This window comes from Clarias gariepinus, chromosome 3 (genome assembly GCF_024256425.1).
Source record: "Clarias gariepinus isolate MV-2021 ecotype Netherlands chromosome 3, CGAR_prim_01v2, whole genome shotgun sequence".
Taxonomy (NCBI): domain Eukaryota; kingdom Metazoa; phylum Chordata; class Actinopteri; order Siluriformes; family Clariidae; genus Clarias; species Clarias gariepinus.
In genome coordinates this window covers 23,349,925-23,363,131 of record NC_071102.1, presented here as the reverse complement: position 1 = coordinate 23,363,131, position 13,207 = coordinate 23,349,925, and the positions used below count along the sequence as shown (strand labels likewise).

At 40.0% G+C, this 13,207-nt stretch overlaps 1 protein-coding gene across 1 annotated transcript in view; it reads right to left on the bottom strand.

Annotated features, from left to right (window-relative positions):
• csmd3b (CUB and Sushi multiple domains 3b) overlaps window positions 1-13,207 on the bottom strand; it is a 553,034-nt gene that overhangs the window by 48,697 nt on the left and 491,130 nt on the right. The window contains exons 51-56 of the mRNA XM_053491539.1: window positions 11,461-11,655; window positions 11,028-11,201; window positions 10,325-10,498; window positions 5,283-5,456; window positions 4,481-4,666; window positions 3,298-3,471 (exon numbers count right to left, since the gene is read on the bottom strand). Of these exons, the coding sequence (XP_053347514.1) occupies window positions 3,298-3,471; window positions 4,481-4,666; window positions 5,283-5,456; window positions 10,325-10,498; window positions 11,028-11,201; window positions 11,461-11,655 (1,077 nt within the window). The remainder of the gene's footprint in view (window positions 1-3,297; window positions 3,472-4,480; window positions 4,667-5,282; window positions 5,457-10,324; window positions 10,499-11,027; window positions 11,202-11,460; window positions 11,656-13,207) is intronic.

The following is a 13,207-nucleotide window of genomic DNA, read 5'->3' as shown; positions in this document are numbered from 1 at the left end:
TATATTTTTAAATCATAAAAAAATGTAAGGTTATATATGTATGCATTTGTTTGTTTATTTGTTTGATTATGTACAGGTGTAGCTCAGTGGTTAAGGCATTGGACTACTTATCGGAAGGTTTCAGGTTCAAACCCCACCAATCCTACCCCTAAGTTGCCTCTGTTGGGCCCTTGATCAAGGCCCTTAACCCTCAACTGGTCAGATGTATAATGAGGAAGTCATTCTGGATAAGGGTGAATGCTAAATGCCATACTGTAAATGTAACCAGTACCAGTACAGTAACAGTACATACAGTTTATTCTCTAGAACGAAAAAACACCATAAGCAAACATAATAAAAACATGTGTTTGAAAACATACAGTATCCACATAAAAGAAACTTCTACAAAGATGATTTAATAAAAGTAATAAAGTAAATAATAAAAATGGTCGATATTTGATGTGAAAACTTTTGGCTTAAAAATAATTAGTAGTCTTAGATACAGATTTGCGCAGTTTTATAAGTAAACCTACTCTAGGTTGTTGGTTTTGCGATCTGAGGACGCGGTTTAGATCACACCCTATACTACTCGGCCGCTGCATGCATTGCCAGTCCCAAGCCCGGATAAAATAGGAGTGTTGCATCAGGGATGGCATTCATTGTAAAACCTGTGCCAAAGTTGTGTGTGGATTGAATGGTCCGCTGTGGAGACCTTGACGGGAACAGCTGAAAGAAAGTTTTATAACTAAAACAGCTGGTAGGTTTTACTGAGCATGCTGGAGAATATACCAGAGTTGTTCTGGTAAATTTTTTCACACTCATTCCTTTTGATTTTTATGCAAAACCCTTTTTTTGTTTTCTTTTTTTTTTTATTATTTACGATTCAGGTGCTGAACCGTCAATATCATAGAAAAAATGCAGTCAGAAAATCAAACACAAATTAAATAAATGGCTGTGATTGGAGATCACGTAGGGGAACACTTGGTAAAAAAAGTGAGAGTATACTGTAAATCACATCTACTCTATGTTTCAAAGTGCTTACTTTCACATGGCATTTTTCACATTTCGCATTCCGCAATGTGTAAAACTCATTGTATTGGACCTCAATGGCTGTTTGGCCATAAGAAAACCACTTGTTAATAAGAGTAATCAAAAAAAAAAAAATTCAATTCAATAGAAAGCATAAAAAGTGGACTTCTGAGCAATGGAAAAATGTCTGATTGAAATGTCTGAATGTGGTCTGACAAATTGATTTTTTTTTTCATGGATTATACCAGACTTAACATGGAGCAGAGAGAGCACAGGACAGAGTCCTTGTCTAAGGAGATCAGGACGATAATAACAGACAAGCATGTTAAAGAATGCAGAATAAAGCATGGCGTTCCTGTGACTACAGTTACAGCAAATATTATTAAGAAGTTTAAGACCCATGGGATTGTATGAACCAAGGAAAACCAAGAACCAAGGAAAACAAAATGATACACAAGCTGATCTTCAACAGTGGGTTCGACGAAAAAAACAAACAAGCCAAGCGTACTCCACTGTTGAAAGAAAAACAGAAAAACGGCAGATAAGAATTCACTAAAATGCCATAATGCTTGTGGAAGAATGTCCTGACAGATGAATGACAGATGAGACAAAACCGAAGCTTGTTGTCTAGTCATACGAACACCACTATAGCTCCTGTGAAACATGGACTTGGCTGTGTTTTTGGGGCGGGTCTCCTCTGTCTGGCATTGGGTGCCTTAAATCAGTGCATGGCGCGATGAAATCTCAAGACTATCAAGCCATTCTGCGGTGAAAAATACCACCCAGTGTCAGAAAGCTTTGTCTCAGTCATGGGTCCTTTAACAGAATAATGACTCAAAACATAAATGCTAAATGCAACCAGGAATGGAGAAGAAGGTACCCTTCAATCCTGAGACAGCTGGAGGAGTTTGTTTACAAGGAATGGGCCAGATTACAGAAGTCTCACTCTGAGTTTCAGAAACTGCTTGTTTGCACTGATTGCCTGGAAAGGTTATGCAACAAAATACCAGGTATGAGCTCATGTATTTACAGTATGCCCATGCCAATGCTTATTTGTCTTTTATATGTTTTGGTGAATTACAAACTGAAAGCCTGATTAAAATAAATAAATAAATAAATAAATATGGAATAAACAAAAATGCACACTAATTACTTTGGTCCTATTAAAGTTATGATTTTTCGCGAAGGGTACCAAACAAATTTGTCTACATCTGTAATTCTGAACGCGCCCCAGCCTTGTCACGTTATCAAGGTCTTCGGGGGAAAAAAAGCTGTGAAGCTCGGTGAATCATGCAGCTATGTACTGTACTATAGAACGCATTGTAAATGTCAGTAGCTCAGGTATAGTTTTCAGGATTGTACTTTATGCTTTTATAATTAATTCCCCTTTTGAAAATCCTCAAGGACAATGTGATGTATTGCTTCAAATCCTGGCTCAGAAAGAGTATAGACCTCGATCAACCTTGGCAAAGAAGGTCCTTAAATCCTAATAACACTGCGATGAAAGCCTGGCTGCCTTTATTACATATATTTATACTTATATGGTTTGACCAGGGAATATATGGATTTTAATGTTCTGAAACAAGCGACCTATGATCTCTGTACAGATTTAAAGAAGCTTCCAATGACAGATCAATTCCTTATTAAAATACAGCACTGAGCCGAGCCTAAGACAAAAAAAAAAGTCAAAACGAGTAGTCAAATCGAACACTTCCTGTATCTTCCCAAAGGCTTGGTGGTCATCTGTAATGTTTAAATCTATCAGCGTAACACTGTGCCTGTCTGCACGGATTTCTACGATAGGAAGCAGGAAAACCGAAGTTGTCTAGGATAGAACCTGAATCGTGGTTGCAGAAGTGCACCGGGGCTCGAACTAATGTCTGCTGTTGCGCTTCAAGCATGTAAGGATGCTTTGTGCGCCCACACAGAGCTACAGAAGACCCATGCCCACACAGCTGGCTCCATATCTGCCTTGATTTAGTGCCAGCAACTTACTTTGGAGCTAATTTTAAAAAATGGATACGGGTGATTTCCTTTTCAGCGAGGTCTAAAAACGTTGCTGGATTTGTCCATTTTAAGACACTACCAGGCGTTTCATAGATGATTTCAACAGTCATGCGCACATAAGGAAAGGGAACAATCATCTGATCATCTAAGTACAGTTTTATGAGTGGGTATAAACAAATGTCAAAAAGTAGACCTCTTCCTGTTCTTCCATGCTGAAGGCTCTGCTAGACTCTACCGCTCACTATGTGTGTGCGTGCATGTTGGTGGGCGGGTATGTGATACCTGAGCAGAAGGGCATCGGTGCACTCCAATGACCATTGAGCTGGCAGGTTCGAGAGGATTCGCCCTTTAGCTGCCGGCCTCCTGTACACGAGTAACGCACCGTGGAGCCAAAAGTGAACTTCTCTCCACTCAATATCCCATTGGGAGGAGATCCGGGGTGTCCGCAGTCCACCACTGTCAAAAAAAAAAAAAAAAAACACCCACGCAAATACACATGCACACACAGAGGGGAAAAAAAAATTATTCAATGTCAAAATTTAATTATGCGACAAAGGGATTTTAAACTAAGTTTGTGTTTAATTACAGCTCAGTCGTAGCTCAAGACATGTGCTAATGTAGTTTGCTCGGGGAACGCTGCCGTCATCGGATTGTGTACTTTCTTCCTTTGTCATTTGCTCTGCCTGTAAGATCTGCTCGGTAATAATGTGATTAAAAGTAAAACCAAACAAACAAAAAAAAAAAGTTTTCAAATCAAAGTAAGTGTTCCTTAGAGTCCAAGAATATTTTTTTAAAACACATTAGACACTAATTTAATTCTGCAATATCTGTCAGCACTGCATCATGCTTGTTTCCATGGCAATTATGCCTCTTTTCTTCCTCCACTATTACAATACAGTTTCGGCAATAGATTTATCAGTCGGTCTCGATTAACATTAGGGGATCGGCTTTCTGTATAAGGTATATTAAAGCCAGTAACAGATAAAAAAAAAACAGTGTAAATTATTCCCTGGCAAACACACAACCAAAGAGTGAACATGCAGCCCTGACGTACTGTACTGTAGATTAGCGAGGTCTGGAGCACAGCCTTGTCTACGGGATGAGAGGATGGCTGTGACAGTAGGAAATCTTGTCAGGGTAGATTGTGAGCTAAAACAGCGTTCTTGCTGCAGCTGTCGTCAGGAGCGCCTCACTGAGCCGAACAGTGCTCGAGGATGTTTTGGCGTTTCACGGGGTGTGCTCCCAATAAGCCAGGATCAGCCACGAACCTGGCATTGCTAATTAGTCTGCCTACAAAAGTGTGTGTTCCACCTGTCCCTCAATTAATGCACTGATCTAAAGCAGCAGGAGAGGGTCACTCGACTGTTTCGGCCTCCATTACACGAACGAGACGCTAATTAACAGCACGGCGCTGCTGCCAAGTTTTGGTGTTTCAGACAAGGAGCCAAACGCGTCAGCAACTTACCAATGCATTCAGGAAGAGGCTTATCCCATTGGCCGGTAGGCTGGCAGGTAAGGATGGGGGAGCCAAACAGGTAGTAGCCTGGGTTACAGTCATAAAAGACAACGGTGCCGAAGGTGAAGTTGCCATGCTCAATCTTGCTCTGCCTAATGGAGTTGGCTGGGATCCCAGGATCAGAGCAGTTGACCACTGAACACACGGAAGAAGGGAGGGAGAGAAAGGAAGAGGGGGAAAAAAACGGTCCAAGAGGTGCATGTGTTATTCGGCAGAAAACGTAAACAAGTATCTTTATTCTAACTAAATCCTTGCAGTTAATAATATTAAGTGTTCGACACCGAAATGGACAGCGGAATATACATGTATATGACCGAAAGACAGTTCTGTTAGTGTTTCCTGGATTAGAATCAGGTGTAAAACCATAGCACAGGCACAAACTGAAGGGCAAAATTGTAAAACAGATCTATGCCAATGTTCGTGTTTTTCAGTAAACACGTGAGTCGCATGCAACAGTGCATCTTCATGCAAACACAAACACTGTGGCACATGCCGTGTCATTCTGTAAGGCAGAACGTCTGCCGTATTCCAGACCATAAACACTGAGTCATGTATTAGAGAAATACTGCCAATTTTTTTACATTTTATTATTTTTTGTTTACCAAAATTGTATAATGTGGCACCATCGATGTGGCGCCACAGTGCCACAGCAATAAGATCTGCTCTACCTTACCTAGAATGAAGTGTATTTTGGCAGGTGGTGCTTCAGCCAAAGCTCCGTGTGAATAGAAGACTTAACTTTTTTCCCCACCTTTACACGTTGGTGGTGGCTGGCTCCACTGGCGATTGGCCTGGCACTGAGCCCGCACCGGGCCCTCCATTACATAGCCCATGTTGCAGGAGAAGCTCACCACATCGTTCAGGTTAAAGCCGTTGCCTATGGTGCGTCCGTAAATGGGGCTGCCTGGGTGCCCGCAACTGATGGCTGCAGAACAAAGCGATTGTTTTTTATTATTTAAAAAGAAAAAGGACAAATCACGTTGTATAGTGTTTGAGACGTTGTCTGAGATGGGGTTAATCAGGAGCCTGGTTGCTTTTCTGACTAATGTCCTTTTTACCAAAACTAATAGAGTTTTTACTACGACATGATTGAATCATAACATTTTATTTTCTTTTTTCATTTGTATTTTTACATTTTTTTTTGCAAACTATATTGTTTTTTTTTTTGCCCCTGCACGAGTGAGATGTTTTGTATAGATTCTAGGGGCAAATATTTATGCAATAAATATATATTTATGGGTCCACAAACTAGTCTTAAAACAAATAAGCTACATTACATATAGTACAACATAATGATTCAAAACAAGTTAATCTTTTTAATCAAACACTGCTTTTGTTATAAAACACAAAAAAAACAAACAAACAAGAAACGAAACAAATAAATCAGCAGACCAGCACATGGCTGCATACAGTATGCAAACAATTGTATAACAAGTTGTTTAAAAGAACCTAATTCATTTATTTCGTTAATGTGGAGTTTTCAGGTATCCATAGTTTTGTTATCGGACACTTTTTTATTTTTACTTCATGACATTCTACAACAAACATCTGTACTTTCTACTTCACTACATTTTTGCATGGCGTGCTGTTTCTTAATGATAGTACACTGATGTGTGGCATCTGCCGAAGTTGTGTGATTAGCCTTCTCTCCGCAAACCGCTCATTTATGTACTGTAGCAGGTGTTTAAAAATCAGAAATTCATCTTTAACTCAAGTACTAATGTAAAGGTAGAACAGGGGACCTTACCCACCGTGTAAAACTAAAAGCACTTTGACTATACAGATGTTATTTTTGTTAGGAAGCATGACCACCGCACCAGGCATCTCTAGTACTGTAAATCCTGAAAGTACAAAATGTCTTCATCACTGTCTATTTTCCTGCCAGTGGGTGAAAACCATAGGGAGCTGCTGAGTGAAGCTGAACAAATGGTTAACTGTATGGCGCTGGTGGGTGTGTACACGGCAAATGGGCTGTTCATACACACTGCTGGTTAACTGTGGCGCCATGGTTTCAGGCAAGATGTCATTTTGATGTTAAGGTTGGCTTGACGCGCTAATTAGCCTTGTGTTCACGCGCACACAGAGTGAGCTAATCCGAGACACGTTTCATTTCGCTCAACAATCCGAAACGGGCACTGAACGTTCTGTCACTTGAACATCGCGGGCGGCCACGTTAATGCTACATCTGATCTTCCTACGTCATCCTAGGTGCAATTGCTAAATACCAAAGCTATGTTTATTGTGACAATGTGGTTATTACCAAGCCTCTCATTTTCCCCAATATGGGTGAAGAGGAGCTCATACTGTGTGAGAATGGAGTCTTTTCTGTTTCACTCCACAAGGGGAGTGTTTATTCCTCTCGAAGGCTCTTCTCCCCTCATCACTCCTGCTTCTCTCTCCCGCTCTCATAAACAACCATAGTTCATTTGCATAATTACAGAAGTAATTTGTTTCTTTTTGCACGAAAGCAATTTTCTCTTCATTTGAAAAGCTTCCACGGACTGAAATTTCAGACAGAATCGCTGTTTTAAAATAGCTGAAAACTCAGCCTACCCCTTGTGCTCTTTCATATTCGCTCTGTCTATCCCGCTTTCTCTCCCGCACCCGATAACGATTTTTGCTCTGCATATATGATTTGGGAACGAAATCGGCCAGACCGTTACACCCAAGTTTTAATATCCAAACTCATACCCTAAAGGCAGCTATTTACTGAAAGGTCATATCAGGAATCCTTTCTCGATGTGAGCACTCAAATGTTTAATCTTACTCATTCTGTTTAAAAAAAAAAAAAAAAAAGCCCTAAAGACTATGTTCTACTTGGGGGCTTAGAAGTGTATTTGCAAAATGAGTGGAATTTTGCTCTTTATAAAAGAAAAAGTGCCACTTCTCAGAATAGGCTGAAACAGATTGTTACAGACAAAATGTCACAATCATAATATCATAACACAAAGGAACCAGTAAGAAAGGAATTAAATATTATGGGATGTACCGGTATTGTTAGGGCAAAATTATCTTAAAAAAAAAATAAGATGGATGTGTTATCCACAGTGGGGCAAAAAAGTATTTAGTCAGCCACTAATTGTGCAAGTTCTCCCACTTAAAAAGATGAGCGAGGCCTGTAATCTTCATCATAGGTATACCTCAGCTATGAGAAACAAAATAAGATAAAAAAATCCAGAAAATCACATTGTAAATAATTTATTTTCAAATAATGGTGGAAAATAAGTATTTGGTCAATAACAAAATTTTATCTCAATACTCTGTTATATACCCTTTGTTGGCAATGACAGAGGTCAAACGTTTTCTGTAAGTCTTTACAAGGTTTTCACGCACTGTTACTGGTAGTTTGGCCCGTTCCTCCAAACAGATCTCCTCTAGAGCAGTGATGTTCTGGGGCTGTCGCTGGGCAACATGGACTTTCACCTCCCTCCAAAGATTTTCTTTAGGGTTGAGATCTGGAGACTGGCTAGGCCACTCCAGGACCTTGAAATGCTTCTTACGAAGCCACTTCTTCGTTGCCCGGGCGGTGTGTTTGGGATCATTGTCATGCTGAAAGACCCAGCCACGTTTCATCTTCAATGCCCTTGCTGATGGAAGGAGGTTGTCACTCAAAATCTCATAAATACATGGCCCCATTCATTCTTTCTTTTACACGGATCAGTCGTCCTGGTCCCTTTGCAGAAAAACAGCCCCAAAGCATGATGTTTCCACCTCCATGCTTCACAGTAGGTATGGTGTTCTTTAGATGCAACTCAGCATTCTTTCTCCTCCAAACACGACAAGTTGAGTTTGTTTCATCTGACCATATGACATTCTCACAATCCTCTTCTGGATCATCCGAATGCTCTCTAGCAAACTTCAGACGGGCCTGGACATGTACTGGCTTAAGCAGGGGGGCACGTCTGGCACTGCAGGATTTGAGTCCCTGGCGGCGCATTGTGTTACTGATGGTAGCCTTTGTTACTTTTGTCCTAGCTCTCTGCAGGTCATTCACTAGGTCCCCCAATGTGGTTCTGGGATTTTTGCTCACAGTCCTTGTGATCTTTTTGAGGTGGGGTGAGATCTTGCATGGAGCCCCAGATCGGGGGAGATTATCAGTGGTCTTGTATGTCTTCCATTTTCTAATAAATGTTGATTTATTAGAAGTTGATTTCTTCACACCAAGCTGCTTCCTTATTGCAGATTCAGTTTTCCTAGCCTGGTGCAGGTCTACAATTTTATTTCTGGTGTCCTTTGACAGCTCTTTGGTCTTGGCCATAGTGGAGTTTAGGGTGTGACTGTTTGATGCTGTGGACAGGTGTCTTTTATACTGATAACAAATGCCATTAATACAGTTAACCAGTGGAGGACAGAGGAGTTAAAGAAGAAGTTACAGGTCTGTGAGAGCCAGAAATTATTTTTCACCATAATTTGCAAATAAATTGTTTAAAAAAACCTACAATGTGATTTTCTGGATTTTTTTTATCTTATTTTGTCTTTTATAGTTGAGCTATACCCATGATAAAATTATAGGCCTCTCTCATCTTTTTAAGTGGGAGAACTTGCACAATTGGTGGCTGACTAAAAACTTTTTTGCCCCACTGTACTGTATCAGAAATGGATTATTTTGTAAAAACAACACATCCTAAAGTGTGTAATTCCACTTACAGTATATACCACAGTTTTGTCAGCCCTTTTTTTTTTTTTTTTTTTTTTAAATAAAGCGATATTTACTAAATGAGACCTCAGACGTTTATATCATTTTTAGTCTTACTTAATGTTTAAAAAGTCCTGATGGTTTTCCCACTAGGCTGACACTGGAGACTCCTTCTAATCTCCACACATAAAGCTCTACACTATCCACAATGATACTGCATGCTTTACTTCATTAAAAAAAAGAGCTTAAAAAATGAGTTAATTACTAGAAAAATTATAATAATATATAATATACAGTATAGTATACAGTATAATATAATGAATGAACACCTCTTATTACGACTTATCAGATTCCATGCCGTGGTATATTTCTGTCAAAATTCTAGGCAGGTGTTCTGCAATTTTCCTCTACACAAATATTTATATATTTGACAAATCAGAAAAAAAATCCACCTATGTTTGAAGATTGACCCAACACGGTCCATCAACTAATTTCTGAGTGCTGCAACCGAAAATAAACACTTCTAGATTCGCCAGGCAAAGTTTTTGGGGGGAAAGATGAGAGTATGATGAGATTGGATGGGGATAAATGAGATGAGTGTGGGCTCTTTGTAGCGCTCTGCTTTGGAGCCAACAATAAATCATTAATTTAAATGCCCCTTGAGATGGGGAAGGCTCTTTTGTTTCCAGAGATTAGTGAGTTCTCCAAATGCCAAGTGGGAGAGCGCTGAGCCAAAGCACTTCCCCTCAGTCAGCCGTGACACAGGGACGTGATGCAGGCTTTTCACTGCCTCCGAGTGCACTGCAGTGACAGCTTTTCACCTGCATCAGCCCCGGAAAAAAAATAGAGAACACTTTGATAACTTCGACACAAACTTCTAATGACGGCTGGCGTGGCTTACGGCTACCGCTTACTTGATTTACTGTTGCTGATGCAGACATTTGTGAAATTCCCAAAGATGAATGCTTTCAAGCTCGGATGCACGAGTTCTGGTTCCCGGAAAACAGCACATACTGTCCACACTGATCATTTACATTCAGAGCCTGGATGATGCCTTATCATTACCTCAACAGCTCCGACCCAACAGTACACTCCAACACACACTGATCCACTGTTAGCAGTGGTAGTAGTAGGACTAGATATAAGAACACACTCACGGATACAGATGGGCAGTTGTCCGGACCAGTTGTGGTCCTGTTGGCAGATGCGAACCGATGACCCGATGAGCCGGAAGCCTGGGCCACACTGGTATACCACCGTGTCCCTGTAGCCAAAATTCTCCCCGATCACCTGACCATTCACAATCTGCTCGGGTAACCCACAGTGACCCCCTGCATGGTGAGACAGGATGACAGATTAAAAAGAGAGAGTTTTTTTTTATAATTTGTTATTATTATTATTCGAAACAGTTGCATTTAAAGAGATGAAACCGCAAAATGAACACTACGTTTTTCTTCCCAAGGGGCTGCATTTTGCTTTATTGGAATATCAGAAAGATTTAACAAGAATACACTCGCCTTTCAAAAGAGGAAGTTCTAAAAAGATATTTACTTTCTGGTAAAAAACAAACAAACAAAAAAAAAAAAAAACAAAACAAAAGGTATCACTTTTTGGCTAGAAAACATTCAGTGGTTTATTTATAGGAGGTTTCAGTCAGTGATTTTGAGTTTTAACTGATGCTTTTACCAGGTTCAAGGACACATATACTACTGTGTATTAAATCTTAGCACACGTTCTGTTGCATGCATTAAGCAGAAAGCAACTGAAAGCCTTTTCATGGACCTTCTCTTTACTTCTCTTCACATGCACTGGAGTCTGGAGGAAAAGTCGTAAATGTGGAAAAAGAGGGAAGGTGTCTACCTAGGCATCGTGTCTCCGTTCCGCTCCAAAGGCCAGATGACAGGCACTCTCTCACAGTCGAGCCCACCAGCATGTACCCAGCCTCGCACGTAAAGATGGCTGTTGCCCCGAAGGTAGTCTGAGTCCCAATCTTCTGCCCGTTGGCAGGTGTGGGCAGGTCTCCGCAGGAAATGACTTTGAAAGGAAGAAGAAAATGACACAGAAACAACAGACCAGGGTTACAGGAAGATCGGTTGCACATTTGATCAACAGGCTTTAAGTTGCAGTTAACCCTCACTGTAAGCTCAGTGGAAAAACCGATTGACAAATTCCTAATATACAATCTGGATTGGCATCAGTTACGCTTCATATGCATACTGTATGCTCAGAAATTGTACGCTATTTTTCTGCCATTTGTTAAGCCGGTGCTTGATTAGCATGAGTAACGTCTTACTCTGACAGTGTGGCCGCTCGTTCCTCCAGCTCCACACGCCATTGGCCATGCACTGGATGTGGGCGGGTCCCAAGCGGTAGTAACCAGGGTCACAGGTAAAGATGATTTTAGTTCCGTACTCATAGTGTGACCCGTTGACAATACGCCAACGTCCATGCTCCAGAGAAAACGATCCAATGCTTGGGCAAACGACGACTAAAAGACCAAACACACACATCACAACAATAAACAAATACATTTAGCAGACGCCTTTATCCAGAGTGATCGTGGGGTTTAAACCTAGGACCTTCCGATGCACAGTCCGTAGTTTATTCTGATTGGCCATTTCTCAACAAAAGACAATTGGCTCCACCGCCCACCCCCCCCAATTTCTGACTGGTCTTTATGCAAGGAGTGAAAGTTTCATTGAGTGAAAACTATACGTACAGAATTCGTGCAAATATACGTGTAATTCCCCCCTCCTGTTCAATAAAGAGGCATTAATATGACGGCATATGATTTGACTTATTGAGCAGAAGTGCTTCCAGAAGTGCGTGACTGTCGGATAAGAGTTTGTGCTGCAGAGCCAGTTGCCTGTGTTTAATGCTGTATATAAATGCCACCCCCACAATATGTGTCCTTTCAGGAGAAGCCGCTGTCAACAACGACAACCAAAAAAAAAAAAAAAAAAAATCAAGCCAAATTGTTATTTAAACGCTTTTTATCTGCTATGAAAGTTGGAGTGTCACAAGGAAATAGCCCATCTCTTGGCGCCATCCTGATTTTTCCCGCATAATCAGTCCCATAAAAGCTCTAAACCATAACACACTGGAAAAAAGGCCACTCCAAAAATAAGCAAAAAAAAATTAAAACAAGATATTTTTGCTTGTAATAAGCAAAAAAATCTGCCAATGGAACAAGTGAAAATTGTCTTGGTAAGATTTCTTAAAATAAGACATTATATTTAAGCCTTACAAGATATGAATGATCTTGAAATTAGCTGGGAAAACTCATTTTTAGCTATATTTTACTAATATTGTGTCTCATAATAAGCTTGTCATGCTCAAAAATAGTATTTTGCCCTCAAAAGTAGCATTTTATTTTTTGTCATCCTGTTTGTTTTAAGTGTATTTTAACTAATTTTTAGTTCTATAATTGTTACACTGTTCTAGATTTAAGTCACCACCAACTTGAAATAAGATTGGAAACTGGCATTTTGAGACAAAATGTCTTGAAGTTAGCATTCCTGACTCGTATTAGGCAGTGCCCTTTTGCCATAAGCCATAATTTACCATCCTGTCATCATCTCAAGTGTATTTACCTTATTGTAAGCTCTACAAAAGTAATACTGTTCTAGATTCAAGACATTTTACCTACTAGATTCAAGACATTAACTACTGTTTACAAGAAAGAAAAAGTGAAAAATAGACCTGCATTTAACCGACTTTATTTAAACAGCATAAAAGGGAAACAGCTTAATTTCTCAACATTTTGGCTCACAGTATTTATGAAACAGAAATATGAAAACATAGTAGAATATGCCAAATATGTCAGTTAAGGTCAGGTCCAAACATCCGACCAATGTGCCAATACACGTACAAAATCTGTGCTTTGCACAGGCACTCAGCACAGAAACACTAAAACTGCTCCACTTGTGACATTCACAATATTGTAACATTCAAATTAAGGGTTCTGAGCTAACTAGTTCCTCAATACAACATTAACCCTTGTAACATCATCCTTCAAGGATAATTCCGGTGAAAAATGA